Here is a 16112-nt window from a genome sequence, read left to right on the forward strand (position 1 = left end):
AGGAAGGAAGGAAGGAGATGATAGACCCTCTTCCTAAATATAGGCTGTTATATATTTTCATGTACAATTCATGTATGTATATTTTAATGAAATATTTTCATGTTTCACGTAATATATACAGTACATTATTATATATAACTCCGATTGTATTCGTCAGAAAGAAGAAAGTCATATACACCTAGGATGGCTTAAGGGTGAATAAATCATGGGGTAATTTTCATTATTGGGTGAACTATCCCTTTAACACTTAAAAGATGGCACCAGACTGCAATGTGTTAACAGGATTCCAACTGATTCGAGGCCACAGAGCTCACTGGGTGGGAAGGAAGGTTATGCAGTTTTAGTACAAATTTAACAGTTTAATATCTATTTGATTCTCACTCACCATGCTCCACAGTAGTTTATGATCACTTAAAAAGAATGCTCTGGGCCAAAACTGCTGCAAAACCCCCATGTTTCAATTAACAACTCATTTATGGAATTAAAAGATTAAAGAGCACTGCTGGCATTCCATGTTTCTAACTCTAAAGCAAACAGACATGCAACATTCCATTATCCCTCCAGGACAGTAGTAATATACACTTTCCAAAGCCAGAGGAAAAGTATGGTAACGCTTTAGATTACAACCCGCAACATACTGCGTAAGTAAACAGAATTTACAGCTTAACTTTTTGTAATTATAGTGTACCTATTCAGTACCTCCGTGTAGGTATAAGGGAATAATATGCTAAATTTGGGGAATAAAGGGGTAATAATCCGTAAAATTACAACGCTGGTAATTGTTTCAATTAAAACGCTTGGTTGAGACAGTTGGGTTAGGAAGCTGACTTGATTTGACTCAGTTTGGGATGATATCAGTAATAAGTAACCCGATGGTGCTGGCATAGGAATGTGGAGGACATGAAAGAGAGCATGCAGCAAGTCTCGCGAGTTCAAATGTGAACTGTTCTGTGTGCGACGGAATCCGTGACTGCGGTTCTTAAGACGGGAGCATGTGTGGAAAATAGGAGAAAACGAATCGAAGCGCAGACGAAGGACAACTTTGAAACTGTTTGGAGTGTGTTCCTTTAAAACCAAAGCACCACTTTAATTTACAGCCCGCAAATGTTGTATTTACCCTGTAACTACGTGGAACAAGGGGGGAACAAAGCACCACTTTAATTTACAGCCCGCAAATGTTGTATTTACCCTTGCAGCAAGTCTCGCGAGTTCAAATGTGAACTGTTCTGTGTGCGACGGAATCCGTGACTGCGGTTCTTAAGACGTGAGCATGTGTGGAAAATAGGAGAAAACGAATCGAAGCGCAGATGAAGGACAACTTTGAAACTGTTTGGAGTGTGTTCCTTTAAAACCAAAGCAACACTTTAATTTACAGCCCGCAAATGTTGTATTTACCCTGCCTACACGGAGGTACTGAATAGGTACACTAAAATTACAAAAACGTTATGCTGTAACTTCAGTTTACTTTGCAGGTTGCATATCTGGTTGTTACCCCCTTATTGCCCAAATGTAACACATTTTTTCCCTTATACCTACACGTACGTTCTTTATAGGTACACTATAATTACAGAAACGTACACCGCAAATTCAGTATACTTACGTAGTTCTTTGCGGGTTGTAATCTAAAGCGTTACCAAATTGGTAACACTTTATTTTAAGGTGTCCTTGTTACATATATTACATGTACTTACTATTATATTAACAATTAATTATGCATAATTACATGCAAGTAATCCTAAACCAAACCCTAATCCTAACCCTAACCATAGATTAAGTACATGTAGTTAATTAATATTACTCAGTACTTAAATGTATAATTACACTGTAACAAGGACACAACATATAGTGTAACCGGAAAATCCTGTTTGATGTTGCCATTGTATTTTAAACTGAATGATTGTATTATCATAGCAACACTATTGAAGGGAATATTTGCTCTTTATAAACTTTACAAAGTGCAAATACTTATAAACTTTATACAGTAAATATTGATCTGGTTATCACATTACTTTGCGTGTGGTTTGCTCCCTGTGCTCATATATTTGGAGTCAGCTCTACAACATCTAACTTACTGAATACAGATCAGCACTGAATGTTTAGAAATCATTCATACAGCTTTGCCCTAGACCCATTTCATTATGACATATAATAGCCAAGGCACATCTACTGTGTGGCAGAAAAGCTGATGTGTTAGCATTTTTCGTGGCATGCTTTAATACAAGGTTAAATGAACAGAATACCTGATGATTTCACTACTGTCATTTTGATTTCATGGTCCTTTTCACGTTGGCCATCTGAAATATGTGAATATAACTGCTGCCATTGGTTTCAGACAAAATGCGCACACAAAATAACAGAATCCAAAATATGTGCATGTAGTCACATAAAACATACAAAAACACGCATAATACCTTAACAACACCAAAAACCCTTGCAACCACCCACAACACCCTAGAACTGTGGCAGAAATCACTACATTAGAAAGAACCACTTAGATTTTATTCAGAAAATGTAAGAATCTATTTTTATAAATGTTTATTTTTTTATTTTTTTGTTATTTAGTATTTTGTTTTAATTCAATTATTGTAATATTTATTATATTTATTCAATTATTATAATTATTTATAATTTAATCACAAATTACATTTTTTTCCTGAAATTAATCACGATTAATCGTGATTAATCCCACCTAACATTAAAGTTTTTAAATATACTTTTAGATTGCAATAATTTCACATTCAATCTTCAAATTAATGTAGACATAAACAACATAAAGCCAGTATATTTTTAATATTTGTTAAATTGCATCTTTTTATGACTGAAGACGAGTATCACTGATAACAATTCTACTGATGTCTCTAGGAAATTGTTATTTTTTTCCTAACATTTAACCATTGACTATAGCAATTCAACATTACAGTATAATTGAGAGCTATCAATTTGAACATTTATTAGACTTTAAAAATAACAACTTCTAATTGAAATTAATTTAAAACAATCTTCACATAAACCCATTATAATAAATGTCATATTTACCTGCGCCCTTGAGCAAGTAGGAAATATACATAAATTGAATAAAGTTATCAAACACTAAATTCTAAATTAAATATAGATGAATCCTTAAAGCTACAAAAGCTATTTTTCCCTCTTTTTTTTGTTGTCCTTTGATTAATAGACATTACAGCAGCTGGTTATTAGGTTATTCTGGCTGTTATTTCTTTAAGAGCTGCCGCTGCTGAATGTGACGCGGATCTGACACGCATCGTATTTTCTCTCAACTCTTTTCACGTTGGCCATCTGAAATATGTGAATATAACTGCTGCCATTGGTTTCAGACAAAATGCGCACACAAAATAACAGAATCCAAAATATGTGCATGTAGTCACATAAAACATACAAAAACACGCATAATACCGTAACAACACCAAAAACCCTTGCAACCACCCACAACACCCTAGAACTGTGGCAGAAATCACTACATTAGAAAGAACCACTTAGATTTTATTCAGAAAATGTAAGAATCTATTTTTATAAATGTTTATTTTTTTATTTTTTTGTTATTTAGTATTTTGTTTTAATTCAATTATTGTAATATTTATTATATTTATTCAATTATTAGAATTATTTATAATTTAATCACAAATTACATTTTTTTCCTGAAATTAATCACGATTAATCGTGATTAATCCCACCTAACATTAAAGTTTTTAAATATACTTTTAGATTGCAATAATTTCACATTCAATCTTCAAATTAATGTAGACATAAACAACATAAAGCCAGTATATTTTTAATATTTGTTAAATTGCATCTTTTTATGACTGAAGACGAGTATCACTGATAACAATTCTACTGATGTCTCTAGGAAATTGTTATTTTTTTCCTAACATTTAACCATTGACTATAGCAATTCAACATTACAGTATAATTGAGAGCTATCAATTTGAACATTTATTAGACTTTAAAAATAACAACTTCTAATTGAAATTAATTTAAAACAATCTTCACATAAACCCATTATAATAAATGTCATATTTACCTGCGCCCTTGAGCAAGTAGGAAATATACATAAATTGAATAAAGTTATCAAACACTAAATTCTAAATTAAATATAGATGAATCCTTAAAGCTACAAAAGCTATTTTTCCCTCTTTTTTTTGTTGTCCTTTGATTAATAGACATTACAGCAGCTGGTTATTAGGTTATTCTGGCTGTTATTTCTTTAAGAGCTGCCGCTGCTGAATGTGACGCGGATCTGACACGCATCGTATTTTCTCTCAACTCTTAATTACACTGTAACAAGGACACAACATATAGTGTAACCGGAAAATCCTGTTTGATGTTGCCATTGTATTTTAAACTGAATGATTGTATTATCATAGCAACACTATTGAAGGGAATATTTGCTCTTTATAAACTTTACAAAGTGCAAATACTTATAAACTTTATACAGTAAATATTGATCTGGTTATCACATTACTTTGCGTGTGGTTTGCTCCCTGTGCTCATATATTTGGAGTCAGCTCTACAACATCTAACTTACTGAATACAGATCAGCACTGAATGTTTAGAAATCATTCATACAGCTTTGCCCTAGACCCATTTCATTATGACATATAATAGCCAAGGCACATCTACTGTGTGGCAGAAAAGCTGATGTGTTAGCATTTTTCGTGGCATGCTTTAATACAAGGTTAAATGAACAGAATACCTGATGATTTCACTACTGTCATTTTGATTTCATGGTCCTTTTCACGTTGGCCATCTGAAATATGTGAATATAACTGCTGCCATTGGTTTCAGACAAAATGCGCACACAAAATAACAGAATCCAAAATATGTGCATGTAGTCACATAAAACATACAAAAACACGCATAATACCGTAACAACACCAAAAACCCTTGCAACCACCCACAACACCCTAGAACTGTGGCAGAAATCACTACATTAGAAAGAACCACTTAGATTTTATTCAGAAAATGTAAGAATCTATTTTTATAAATGTTTATTTTTTTATTTTTTTGTTATTTAGTATTTTGTTTTAATTCAATTATTGTAATATTTATTATATTTATTCAATTATTAGAATTATTTATAATTTAATCACAAATTACATTTTTTTCCTGAAATTAATCACGATTAATCGTGATTAATCCCACCTAACATTAAAGTTTTTAAATATACTTTTAGATTGCAATAATTTCACATTCAATCTTCAAATTAATGTAGACATAAACAACATAAAGCCAGTATATTTTTAATATTTGTTAAATTGCATCTTTTTATGACTGAAGACGAGTATCACTGATAACAATTCTACTGATGTCTCTAGGAAATTGTTATTTTTTTCCTAACATTTAACCATTGACTATAGCAATTCAACATTACAGTATAATTGAGAGCTATCAATTTGAACATTTATTAGACTTTAAAAATAACAACTTCTAATTGAAATTAATTTAAAACAATCTTCACATAAACCCATTATAATAAATGTCATATTTACCTGCGCCCTTGAGCAAGTAGGAAATATACATAAATTGAATAAAGTTATCAAACACTAAATTCTAAATTAAATATAGTTGAATCCAAAGTTATTGATTTCCTCTTTTTTTCGTTTGTTCTTTGAATAACAGACAACACAGCAGCTGGGTTATTAGGTGATTTGGTTGCTATTACTTTAAGAGCTGCCGCTGCTAAATGTGATGCGGATCTGACACACATGCTCATAGTTTCATTCGTGCTTTAATATGAAATGATACAGGCTACAGCGTGTGCCACTGTATTAGCACTGTATTATTACATGCAATTGAAGAGCATGCGCTACAAGCACAGTATAATGGCTAACAGCAGAGGCGTTCCTACATGAAGTGGGGGCCCCAGGCAAAATTAATCAGTGAGGCCCTTCTAAAAGATTTTAAAAAATTTTTTGTTAATGTATCTTTGTTAACTAGTGATAAAATTATACAACATATGAAATGTGGACAAAACACATCTAACAGTATATAATGCACAAAACAGGACGCGCGCTCTCTCTCACTCGGATGTGCACGCTCAAACCTGTGCACTCAAATCTATAGAATTGCCTTCTCTCCTGGAATTGATGTTGCCAGAAGCCCATCAACCACCGGACTTCCATGACTGACTGATGAAATAACAGAGTAAAAAAATTACGGATCCATCTTTGTTAGCATTTTCAAGCTGATTTTGGTCAGTGAATTCTCGTGATTTATTTTATTATTTAGCCTAATAGTTATTTGAATTTTGCATTAATGTGCTGATTATGACAGCACTATTTTACATACATTATACATACATATATATATATATATATATTAGGGCTGTCAATCGATTAAAATATTTAATCGCGATAAATTGCATGATTGTCATGAGTTAAAACGTGATTAATCGCAACTTAATCACACATTTTTATCTGTTCTAAGTGTACCTTAAATGAATACTTTTCCAGTTTTTAAAACTCTAATCAACATGGGCATGGACAAATATGGATGCTTTATGCAAATGTATGTTTATTATTAGTGAAACCATACTCAACATAGAGCATGAAGACTAGACATGTTTCATAGGTCATAGACGTTTTTCTTGTTCATGTCTATTAGACACATGAAAAAAGAACATAGAAATGCCAGGTTCCCATTACTTATCTTTCTTTGCACTGAGCAATTAACTTAAACAGGCCTGTTTACATTATTTGCAGGACAGGACAGCTCACTTCTGAACATGCAAAATGTACCTTTATTATTTATTATTACATTTGTTTGCCTCTCTGTGCCCACATACTGTAATTTGATGTAGCCAAATTCTCAATAAAAATGTTTTCATTGTTATATTTGACTGTTTCTGTTGTCAGACAATCGAATTAACATGAAATAGTGACTGAAACGAGACCCATTAAGATTACACCAGCTCTGCCTTCCAAGATGTTAATCTGCACAAAAATCCTGATTTATAATCGAGCCGTCGTCTGATGAAATCAAATACACATAAGATAAAGACAATAGCTGTGTTGTGATTTCGACTATACTTGCATGTAAAATTAGAGAAGCAACGATCTAGGCTGTGTTTCCCAAAAGCATCGTAAGTAGGGGTGGAACGGTTCGCGGAAAAAAATCGAACCAAAAATTATGTCAAAATGCCCGTCTTGGTAAGTATCCTATAGCAGACATAGCCGGCTGAACGTACTTACAGTGTCTTAAAGTAACAGCACTTTCTTAATATTAATCAAACAGCTAATTAAATAATGAATCCTTAAGTCACTGAGATTCTCTTTTCCACATTTTCTAGAGCATGACCCTGGACCGACTCTTTTTTAATGCATGAAAACACATTGTAGACTTCGAAACCGTGATACAAACCGAACCGTGAAGTTGAACCGTTCCACCCCTAATCGTAAGCTACATTGTACACCCTTTGAAACCAATGGAGCTACGATCAACTTAACCTTACGATGCTTTTGGGAAACGCAGAGTCTCCGGCGAGTCTCCGAAACTAAAAAAGGGTTGTCCAATTATGTGTTATGTATTGTTGCTAGGCACTTTTTTGAAAAAAAAAAAAATCTCTGAATCGCTGTGTAAAAAAAGAAAAGGGTTGACACTGACTTCACTTGAAAAGACTACCACGACAAAGAGCCCAAAACAGACTTGCTGCAGTAAGAAAGCAATAAAACATGATTAATAATTTAGCTTCTCTTTCTTTTCTCACAACTCAACACAAAGACACAAGTGAAGCTTTACACTGTGCTACACTAAACATGACAAGATAAGACATTTTAAAAGCTGCATCAAAAAAACTTCCAGTTTTCAAACTATAACATTAGCAAGTGCTACACATGGTACATAGTGAGATGTTATGATAACGCGTAAGGAGCAAAGATGCCATATTCTTTTCTTACAACATGGTGATAAAGTGGAAAGGCTGGAAGGCCTGAAAGGGGGCATTCCTGTAGCTCAAGCAGTCACAAATGGAGCTTGCAACAGCATGGTCATAGTTTGATTCCCAGGAAACACATGCACAAACAGAATGTATGAACCTTGAATGCAATGTAAGTTACTTTAGATAAAAGTGTCTGCCAAATGCATTAATGTAAATGTGTATGGTTTATTTGGCGATGTCTTTCACTCAGGCTAATTCACAAACCAAATAACAAAAAAGTTTGGGAGATAACTTACTGAATGCAGAAAAGAGCAACTACAAAAAAATGGCCAATAATTAGCTGGGACATTTACATGCTACATTCACTTGCAAAAGATAATCAGAGACAATTTCCATCCCTTAAGATCAAACCAAATACTTTTTTTTTGTGAATTAGCCTCTCTGAAATTCTGAAAAAGCGTGACAGACATCGCCAAATAAACCAAACACTTATACAATGCAATTATGTCCTTGCCCATAATGGTCCGGAAACATCAGCGTTCTTATCCCTAGGAGCTCTAGTTAACAACTTTTTTGCAACACGCTTTCCCCGCGGGCAAACACAATGAGAGTGACAAGCCTTCATTAAAGCATCCAAATTCAAATGTTATTCTTAGCCTGGGGAGCACTGAAGCCATATTAAATGAATTCATATGAGACAGGGCCTAGAAGAGAATGGAGCAGCATCGCCCTTCCATATCTAGTGCGCCACCACACAGGGTCTATTTCATATGCAACCTTCAGTATCGCCATAATCCCTGTGGACAAGCACTATTATGAATTGGAAAATGCCTAGATTTGCAGTTCTGATTAAAGCTTATGTATCGTGTAATTCAAATGCTTGAGTTGACAGACTGGAGATTGACTGGAGAGAATAAGTGACTAAATTCATGTTTGCTGAGATTTAACACCTTATGTGAGGGAAAAAGCGCTAATAGAAAACAGTGTATTAACTTGTGACGAGAAAATAATCTTTAAAAGTGCCGTTTTCGACACAGTACTGTATCTTGCATGGTTAAAATGCAATGTATCCAGACTATTGCGTATGATGAATTACCAAGTGTTACTGTGCTATGTTATTGGCTCCCCGGCAAGTGCAGTCTCTTACCTCAGGGTAAAAGGATTTCATGAATATTTTTAAGCTATGTACATATTGCAAATGTGAAATTCATGTATGTTTAATGCATGAGGCGTGTTACCGTTAAACGCAGAACACAGCAGAGTCAGCATGAACTTCTCTGTTTTAATCGATTGCATGCAGTTTCGTAGGGCGTAGATCAACATCTAGCATAGATCTTGGAATCTTTTCAAGCACATAGCAGTTTCTCACAAGCATTTCTGCAGCGCTTCAAGAATCTCCATTCCTCATACTTCCGAGAAAAAGCTTTTTCTTTTTATGTTATGGGAAACCTCAAGGTTATGGCGGTCAGGTAAATTAGCGATAATATGATGATGTAGTACCTTTTTCCTGTAGGTTGATGGCAATTTATTTCATTCTGGATGAAGCTAAAAAGATTTGAAAAGATAAAACCCATCCTAGCTCAAAGATACAGATGACCAATCTCTCATAGTGACTGTGCACGAGCAGCCCAGGTGCTGTGTCAAAATGGCTGGTGGAATTGGCCTACTCTGTCTATGGCATCTGAACACATTGCTCTGGACAGCTCCTGGCCAAGCTAGTCACAATTCAATTCCCTGACTCATTCATCAAGTACTTGGGGTGTTTGGGTCACAGGCTGGGCCAGCTCCCCATCGTCCCGTTCATCTGGAGTCCGCCAATGATAAGAAGGCATTAGTCTGCCTCTGCCAGCTCATCTGAAAAGGCTGGAGAAATCAGGCAGAATTTGTTTTCAGTTTGACAACCTCGCCCCAAAGCCAGATAGGAGAATACTTGTATAACACACAAGTTCACCATTTGGTTGCGTAGTTTGCAGGTGAAGGGTGCGACGCAACTAGATCGCTTGCTTGCATCGTAGACTGGAAGCAGAAACTGTGCAAAACATTAAGTGAAGTTGCTCAACATGCATCAAGGCCATCATAGAGACTACCAAGTCATACCTCATTGTGTAGAGAAGAGTTCCGTTGTCTACCAGCCGCAGGAGTTTATTGGGTGTAGTCATATTGTGGGCTACTGACTTCTTGCCATTGTGGAAGAAAGTATCCGGAGTCCAGATCTTGCTGGCGAGCAAGTTGTTAAGTGGAAGAACCTGCATAGGCCCATCAAACTTCAGCCTCTCATCCCGCCAACTTTGCCGGAAGAACACATCAATCGTGTATTCCTGGAGGAGAAAAAAAAAGAATTAGTCAAGACTTTCTGACAGCCTTTTTTAAACTTCACTTCACCCCCAAGTTTCCCCGTTCCTCTGATCTAATGTCCTCTTAGAGAGAAAGCCTGTGCTGGCATGTGAAGCTTTTCTCCAATCTCGGCAAATGACTCTAAAACGGGAAAAAGATTCTGACTTTTTCCTCAGACTTCACATTTAACAGATTTTCCTGTTCGGTTGCCCTTGATTGGGCGAGATGCTTTTCTCAGTTGTACACTTCAATTATTCATCGCACTTTAAGGAGAGATGCAGCCTTGTTGGTGTGAGATCCTTAAGGCTCCTTCAAAAGATCAAACTCGAATGATTGCGTTTTCACAGCTGTCGCTGGAGGGATAAAACAAGCTTTTTCCAAGAGTTATCTCTCTGACCATATTGCTAACATGGAACAGGGGACACTGTCTTCGGTGAACCTCCGCTGAGCTGGGAATAGGAATAATCTCAAATCCACAGTGATGAGTATTGCTCATGTTTTAAGACTTCCATTATTGATGAGGCAATCCTCTGCAGGTTCTCTATGGGAACAAACATCAAAAGAAATCTTATCTGCTTACATTTAATAAGTCATCCAATGCCATGAATAAAAATAGTGGCGAAAAGTTCTTCGGGAGTTAAAAATGAACGCTGAAATCTTTAGAACGCCACATTAATCATTGAGTGGGATCTGTAACTGAATCTTGTAACGGAGTATGTGACAGCAAACAATTACAGGACATGTCTCTTTTTTTGTTTTATGTTCTGCATTACAACCGAGAACTATAAGCTTTTTGTCACGCTTCACAAGGTCCAATTTGTTGGAAAGATATTTGGGAAGCAACAGACGGAAATCTATGTTGCTCAGTCAATCAGAAATGTCAAGAAGCTCTTGCACAAAGGGAGAAAACAAGTCAGATAAAACCACTCATTACAAATGCCTTCCAGCCTTCAGCAGAAGGTTTTGCCACGATGGCAGGAAATCATACTGGCTGCAGCTCAGTGAATGACGGGTTGAGTTTTCAGCATTAAAGTGTGTATACTTGTCATGTGTATGCCGGAGTACATCATTTATTTAGTAAGCTCCAGACTTCAATCTGAAGTTGTTTCGGATTCAAATTCTGCGGGTACTTTAGTTCCCAAGAAGTCGTCTGTATACCATCAGAAGTGAAAGCTGACACCAAATGACATCTACATCAGAAAGCACAGGAATGAGTTCAAGCAGGGTTTTCACAATCAAATTCAATGCTTACAATACCTGAGGAAATAAACCGAACACTATTTAATGCCAGAATAAACTCACACAATCTCAAAATGCATCATGTATCACAGATTGTTTTTCGTCACTACGACGGGCTGGGACACATATTTGACAAGGCCTTGGAACCTAACGCTGCTTATCAGCAAAACAGGGAGTGGAGCTGGAGCGGACTGATTACAGAATGCTTTGAGCGAGGAGGGGGAATTACTGTTGCTTCACTCCACTCCACTCACACATACTTCACTCAGAGTCCCTTTAACTCAGTAGAGTAAATCTAGCTTAATCATCTTCTGTCTTTCCATCCTCAAATTTAAGAACTCTTCAAATGGTTAATATAATTAAAGATATTTTATAAACTATATAAGATAAGATAACTATATTAAGACATTTTACTTATTTTTAAATATTAATGAATTACATTTTTTTTTAAAATACCGTTTAAGGAAGAAGTGTTTGTAGCCTATAAATTCATTCAAATATATTGGGTCAGGGGTGTGTTGTTATTTATTTAGATTTGTATTGTACAAAAAAAATGCTGTTTCTATTTTGAAGTGAAAAGTTAAAGTTAGACCTACACAGTAAAAAAATGATCAAAAACATAAAAAAAATGAAAAAACATAATTTTAACTGTAAACAATGTAAAAATGCTACCTGTTAATTCCCTTTTACAGTAGGCTACATGGTGAAAACCTGTAGGGGTGGGGATCTTTAGGCAGCTCACGATCCGACTGAATTCAGATGTTTCGTCCTGTCCTTAAGAAATAACTGTGTTTACATTAATTTCACATCATAAAAGCATTTTGTGATGCAAGTGCATTTATCCACTTACAAAGAGTTATGCACAGCTGCAGCTGTGAGTGAGCATCAAAACGAACACATACAAAGCACACATGAGCATTTGAAATCAGCCATCTGTCAATAAGTGAGTTTCATGATTCAAATTTACATTTTCAAAATCGATTCAGAATTGTTGTAGAGAAAATTAGGATACATCTTTCTTTCTTTCTTTCTTTCTTTCTTTCCCCAGAATTATTCTGGCAACCACAGATGGCAGTTTTTTTTTTTTTTTTTTTTGTGATATCTGCATAATACTGCATACAGGCTTATCCATGAAAGACAATATTTCTCAACAAAACATGACCAAAAAAAACAAATGCAAATATTGTACAATTTAAATAATGCAAAGGCCCTCTGCTATGAATTCATCACAAATGACACTTTGATGGATGGTGTAGTACACCGCCACTTCTGCTCAAGGTTTTTTTTTTCTAATTTGCATATAATTTGTAATAATATTTGTTCATAGCGAGTACCTACAATACTGATATTCCCTGCATGTAGATGTTAACTTATGAGTCAGCACTAACATGGTTTCATAAAGTGACAAATAAATACAGAACTATTGCTTTAAGGCAGATTGGAATGGGACAAGAAACAGAAGTTTACTGTTAATGAGGATGATTGTGACAAGGTGTTGGTGCAGAACAGAAATGTGATCGGACAAGCATGGACGTTCCCGCATTACAACCCAATAAGGGTCATTTGCTTGAAGCTTTTTCAGAGAGCTGTACAGAGAGCTGTTGTTTTGGTCAGACAAAGGACAAACACGTGCCATAGAGATAAAGCACTAGATGTTAGTGCACATGACCTGATGTGTCTATTCTGTAATCACAGCTGTGCTGATATAGAGCAACAGTTCGACAGCACAAGTGTTTGGAACTACTTCCTTCCACCACAGATTCAAATCTCAAGTTGACAGTTTAACAGATGAGCCCAAGCCTCTGTTACTAATTCAAAGTGTCACTTTAGAACTAGAATGTAGAGGAACGCAGAGTTGCTTTACTGAAATTAAAAGCTTATTGTATTATGTAGAGTATTATAAGAGAGATTCACTGTGCAAGTGTGATTAACTGCATCTGATACAGCATTCATTCTTCAGCTCCATCTCATATTCACAATAAAACATTAGTTTGAATGTCGTCTGAAGAAAGCGATACCTTTGTCGTACTATCCTTTCATCTGTTACGGGTGATTTCTGATGACAGCGCCGCTCGTTGTAGTTGTTGGTTGCGTCCTACGGTGCGTTTCTACTGGCACGTAGTGAGTGTTTTCAATTAATTCCTATGGAAGTTGAGCCTAAATGCTCATGCAGTGCATTATGGGATTGAAAGTGGCGCAGAGAAATCGCTGAAAGCGGCCAAGAGCATCAAAAATGTTGGACATTCCTCGACTTTATGCAAATATCGAGCTTAAAACGCCAGGCTAAAATCAATTGCCGTTAAAAGAAGATGAAATGCAAACAGGGTGTAAACATGGTTTTAAATTTCTAAATTTGACACGCCCCAAAGCAGTGGCGTTGTAGCGTTGCCAGCGGCACTGAGTGCAGATCTGACACTGTAGTGGAAATGCACCATTACAAGGTGTTGGTTGAAAGAAAGCAAAAATAATGTTGTTGATTTCAACCTTGTTTTGGTCCCTTTCAAAATAAAAGTCTTTGCTACTGACTCATTTATAAAGACAGTCCCTTGTCGCCATCGAATGGTCTAACAATGTAACTAAAATGCGAGACTTCCGGTTCATTAGCTGCTGTAGGGAAATAACGAGAAGAATAATGATGCGCAGTAAACAGTAAAACTGTTTGCACTACAAACCAGTGTGTTCATAATTAACATAATACATTAAAATAATATGGTAAGACACACCAGTTTGCAATATCAAGCAGTAAAACGAGCTGTTTTGTACAGTTAAAATTAGCTGGAAGCGGATAAGACCGGAAGCCAGACACATTAAATTTACAAATTGCCGTGCCCACGCTTACAGGAAAAAATAAGATGGATAGAGACATCAGAGCCAGAGACAAATTCCAGAACAGCTGGCCGAGGTAAAAATGTTCGCACCTAGTTCATGAGCTTTGAATAGCCGCTAACATCCTGGAGCTCACATCTCTGAAAATATACAAGCAAATTTTCAAATAGGCACTATCTTTTAAGTTTAAACAACTACGTTCTTGCCTAGTCACTTATTTTATTTTAGAAACAGTATGTTGACTTTATAATATGACTAAATTTCTCACACAGTACAAACGGTTTTTAATCATGAAAATATATATATATACACCGTATTGACCCAAATATAAGATGATGTTTTTTTCTTGGAAATACATCTGAAAAAACGCGGTTGTCTTATATTCAGGGTCTAGACTTTAACATGTCAATAATACACCCACAACAATAGGTGGCGCCAGCCACGCATAAAACGAGTGTGCCATGAAATACGTAATGTAATGCGTGTTGTAAAGATCGCGAGTAAAAACAAAAGAAAAAGAAAACCTTACAGCTGCATGAGCCGTGACTGTCACGTTTTTTCAAACCCAGATTTGAAGACTACAGTAAGATTTAACTTCTACTGTTAATAAGATTTTGGTAGGCTACTATTAGATGGATAGCCTAAATGTCCTAATTCAGATGGGCTACCCGTTTTTTTTTTTTTAAATGGTATATCAAAAAGTGTATATTTTTAAAATGTGATTGTTGATACATTTTTCCAGTTTTTACCATACTTTCAAAACAAAAATTAAAATAGGAAAAATATGCAATATGAAAATAATTGAAGACAAAATGTGTTTTACTGAGAAAAAACAAGATCTGGTTTTTAAAAAGCCTTTTTCCAAAAGGTACATCTGGAAAAAGGGGGGTCGTCTTATAATCAGGGTCGTCTTATATTCGGGCCAATACGGTATATAACTTTTATTATATTTGCATGGGCATCATCACATTTGGCTTCCAAATAAACATTATTGGTACATACAGATTAGAATATTTTTCAAGCCTAATCTTATGGTGAAAAAGGTAACTTACAGTGATGTATACAGAAATTCAATCAGTCATGAAACCAAAATGGGCTTTACCAACCACATTTTAGTCAGCTGAAATATCTGTTTCAGCTAACTTGCCATTTTCAAAAAAGCACATGGCAAAAACTCTTGCAAAGAATTACAAGGCCCATTAGGATGAGCACACAGTATGTACAGTGGCTGGGAATCAGTAGTGATATGAAGACTAAAGTTACAGAGTGCAAACACTGTCAGACTAACTGTCTGACACCATGCAAAGGTTCCTAATGAGAAGTGAACTGCCTGCGAGACTGTCACAGCGCTCAGCTTTAATTACCTGATTGTAATGCAGTACTATTCCAGATACCTAGAAATCGCACATCTGTCAGACTCTGTTAGCAGAAGTGTAATTGGGAAGCTGAAAAACATGTCTTAACATGCCCAGTATTCCAGAGCAGCTCCAGTGTTCTAGTAGCTCCCACTAGTGACAGCTCATTCATGAACAATTACATGATAATCACATTGTCTAAATTCACCCCCAGGTTTTTTAATTTTTTTTTATTAAAATCAAAATGCAGACAGCGATTATAATAATGGTCCAGCATTCCCACGAGTTGACATAGGATAAGTGGTTTGAAAAATGGATGTATGGATATAATGAGAATTATTATATAATTAAATTATGAGAAACATAACTTATTTTTTCACTTGTTCAATTATTCAGTTTGTTCAATTATTTGTTCAGTCGGCAGTCTTTTGTTCTTTTCGTCATATATATATATATATATATAT

At 35.5% G+C, this 16112-nt stretch overlaps 1 protein-coding gene across 1 annotated transcript in view; it reads right to left on the minus strand.

Moving 5' to 3' along the window:
* LOC107713170 (gamma-aminobutyric acid receptor subunit alpha-3-like) overlaps positions 1-16112 on the minus strand; it is a 175334-nt gene that overhangs the window by 94152 nt on the left and 65070 nt on the right. The window contains exon 5 of the mRNA XM_016518602.1: positions 9992-10212. Coding sequence (XP_016374088.1) covers positions 9992-10212 — 221 coding nt within the window. The remainder of the gene's footprint in view (positions 1-9991; positions 10213-16112) is intronic.

This window comes from Sinocyclocheilus rhinocerous, unplaced genomic scaffold, assembly GCF_001515625.1.
Source record: "Sinocyclocheilus rhinocerous isolate Xijiao unplaced genomic scaffold, SAMN03320098_v1.1 scaffold387, whole genome shotgun sequence".
NCBI lineage: Eukaryota > Metazoa > Chordata > Actinopteri > Cypriniformes > Cyprinidae > Sinocyclocheilus > Sinocyclocheilus rhinocerous.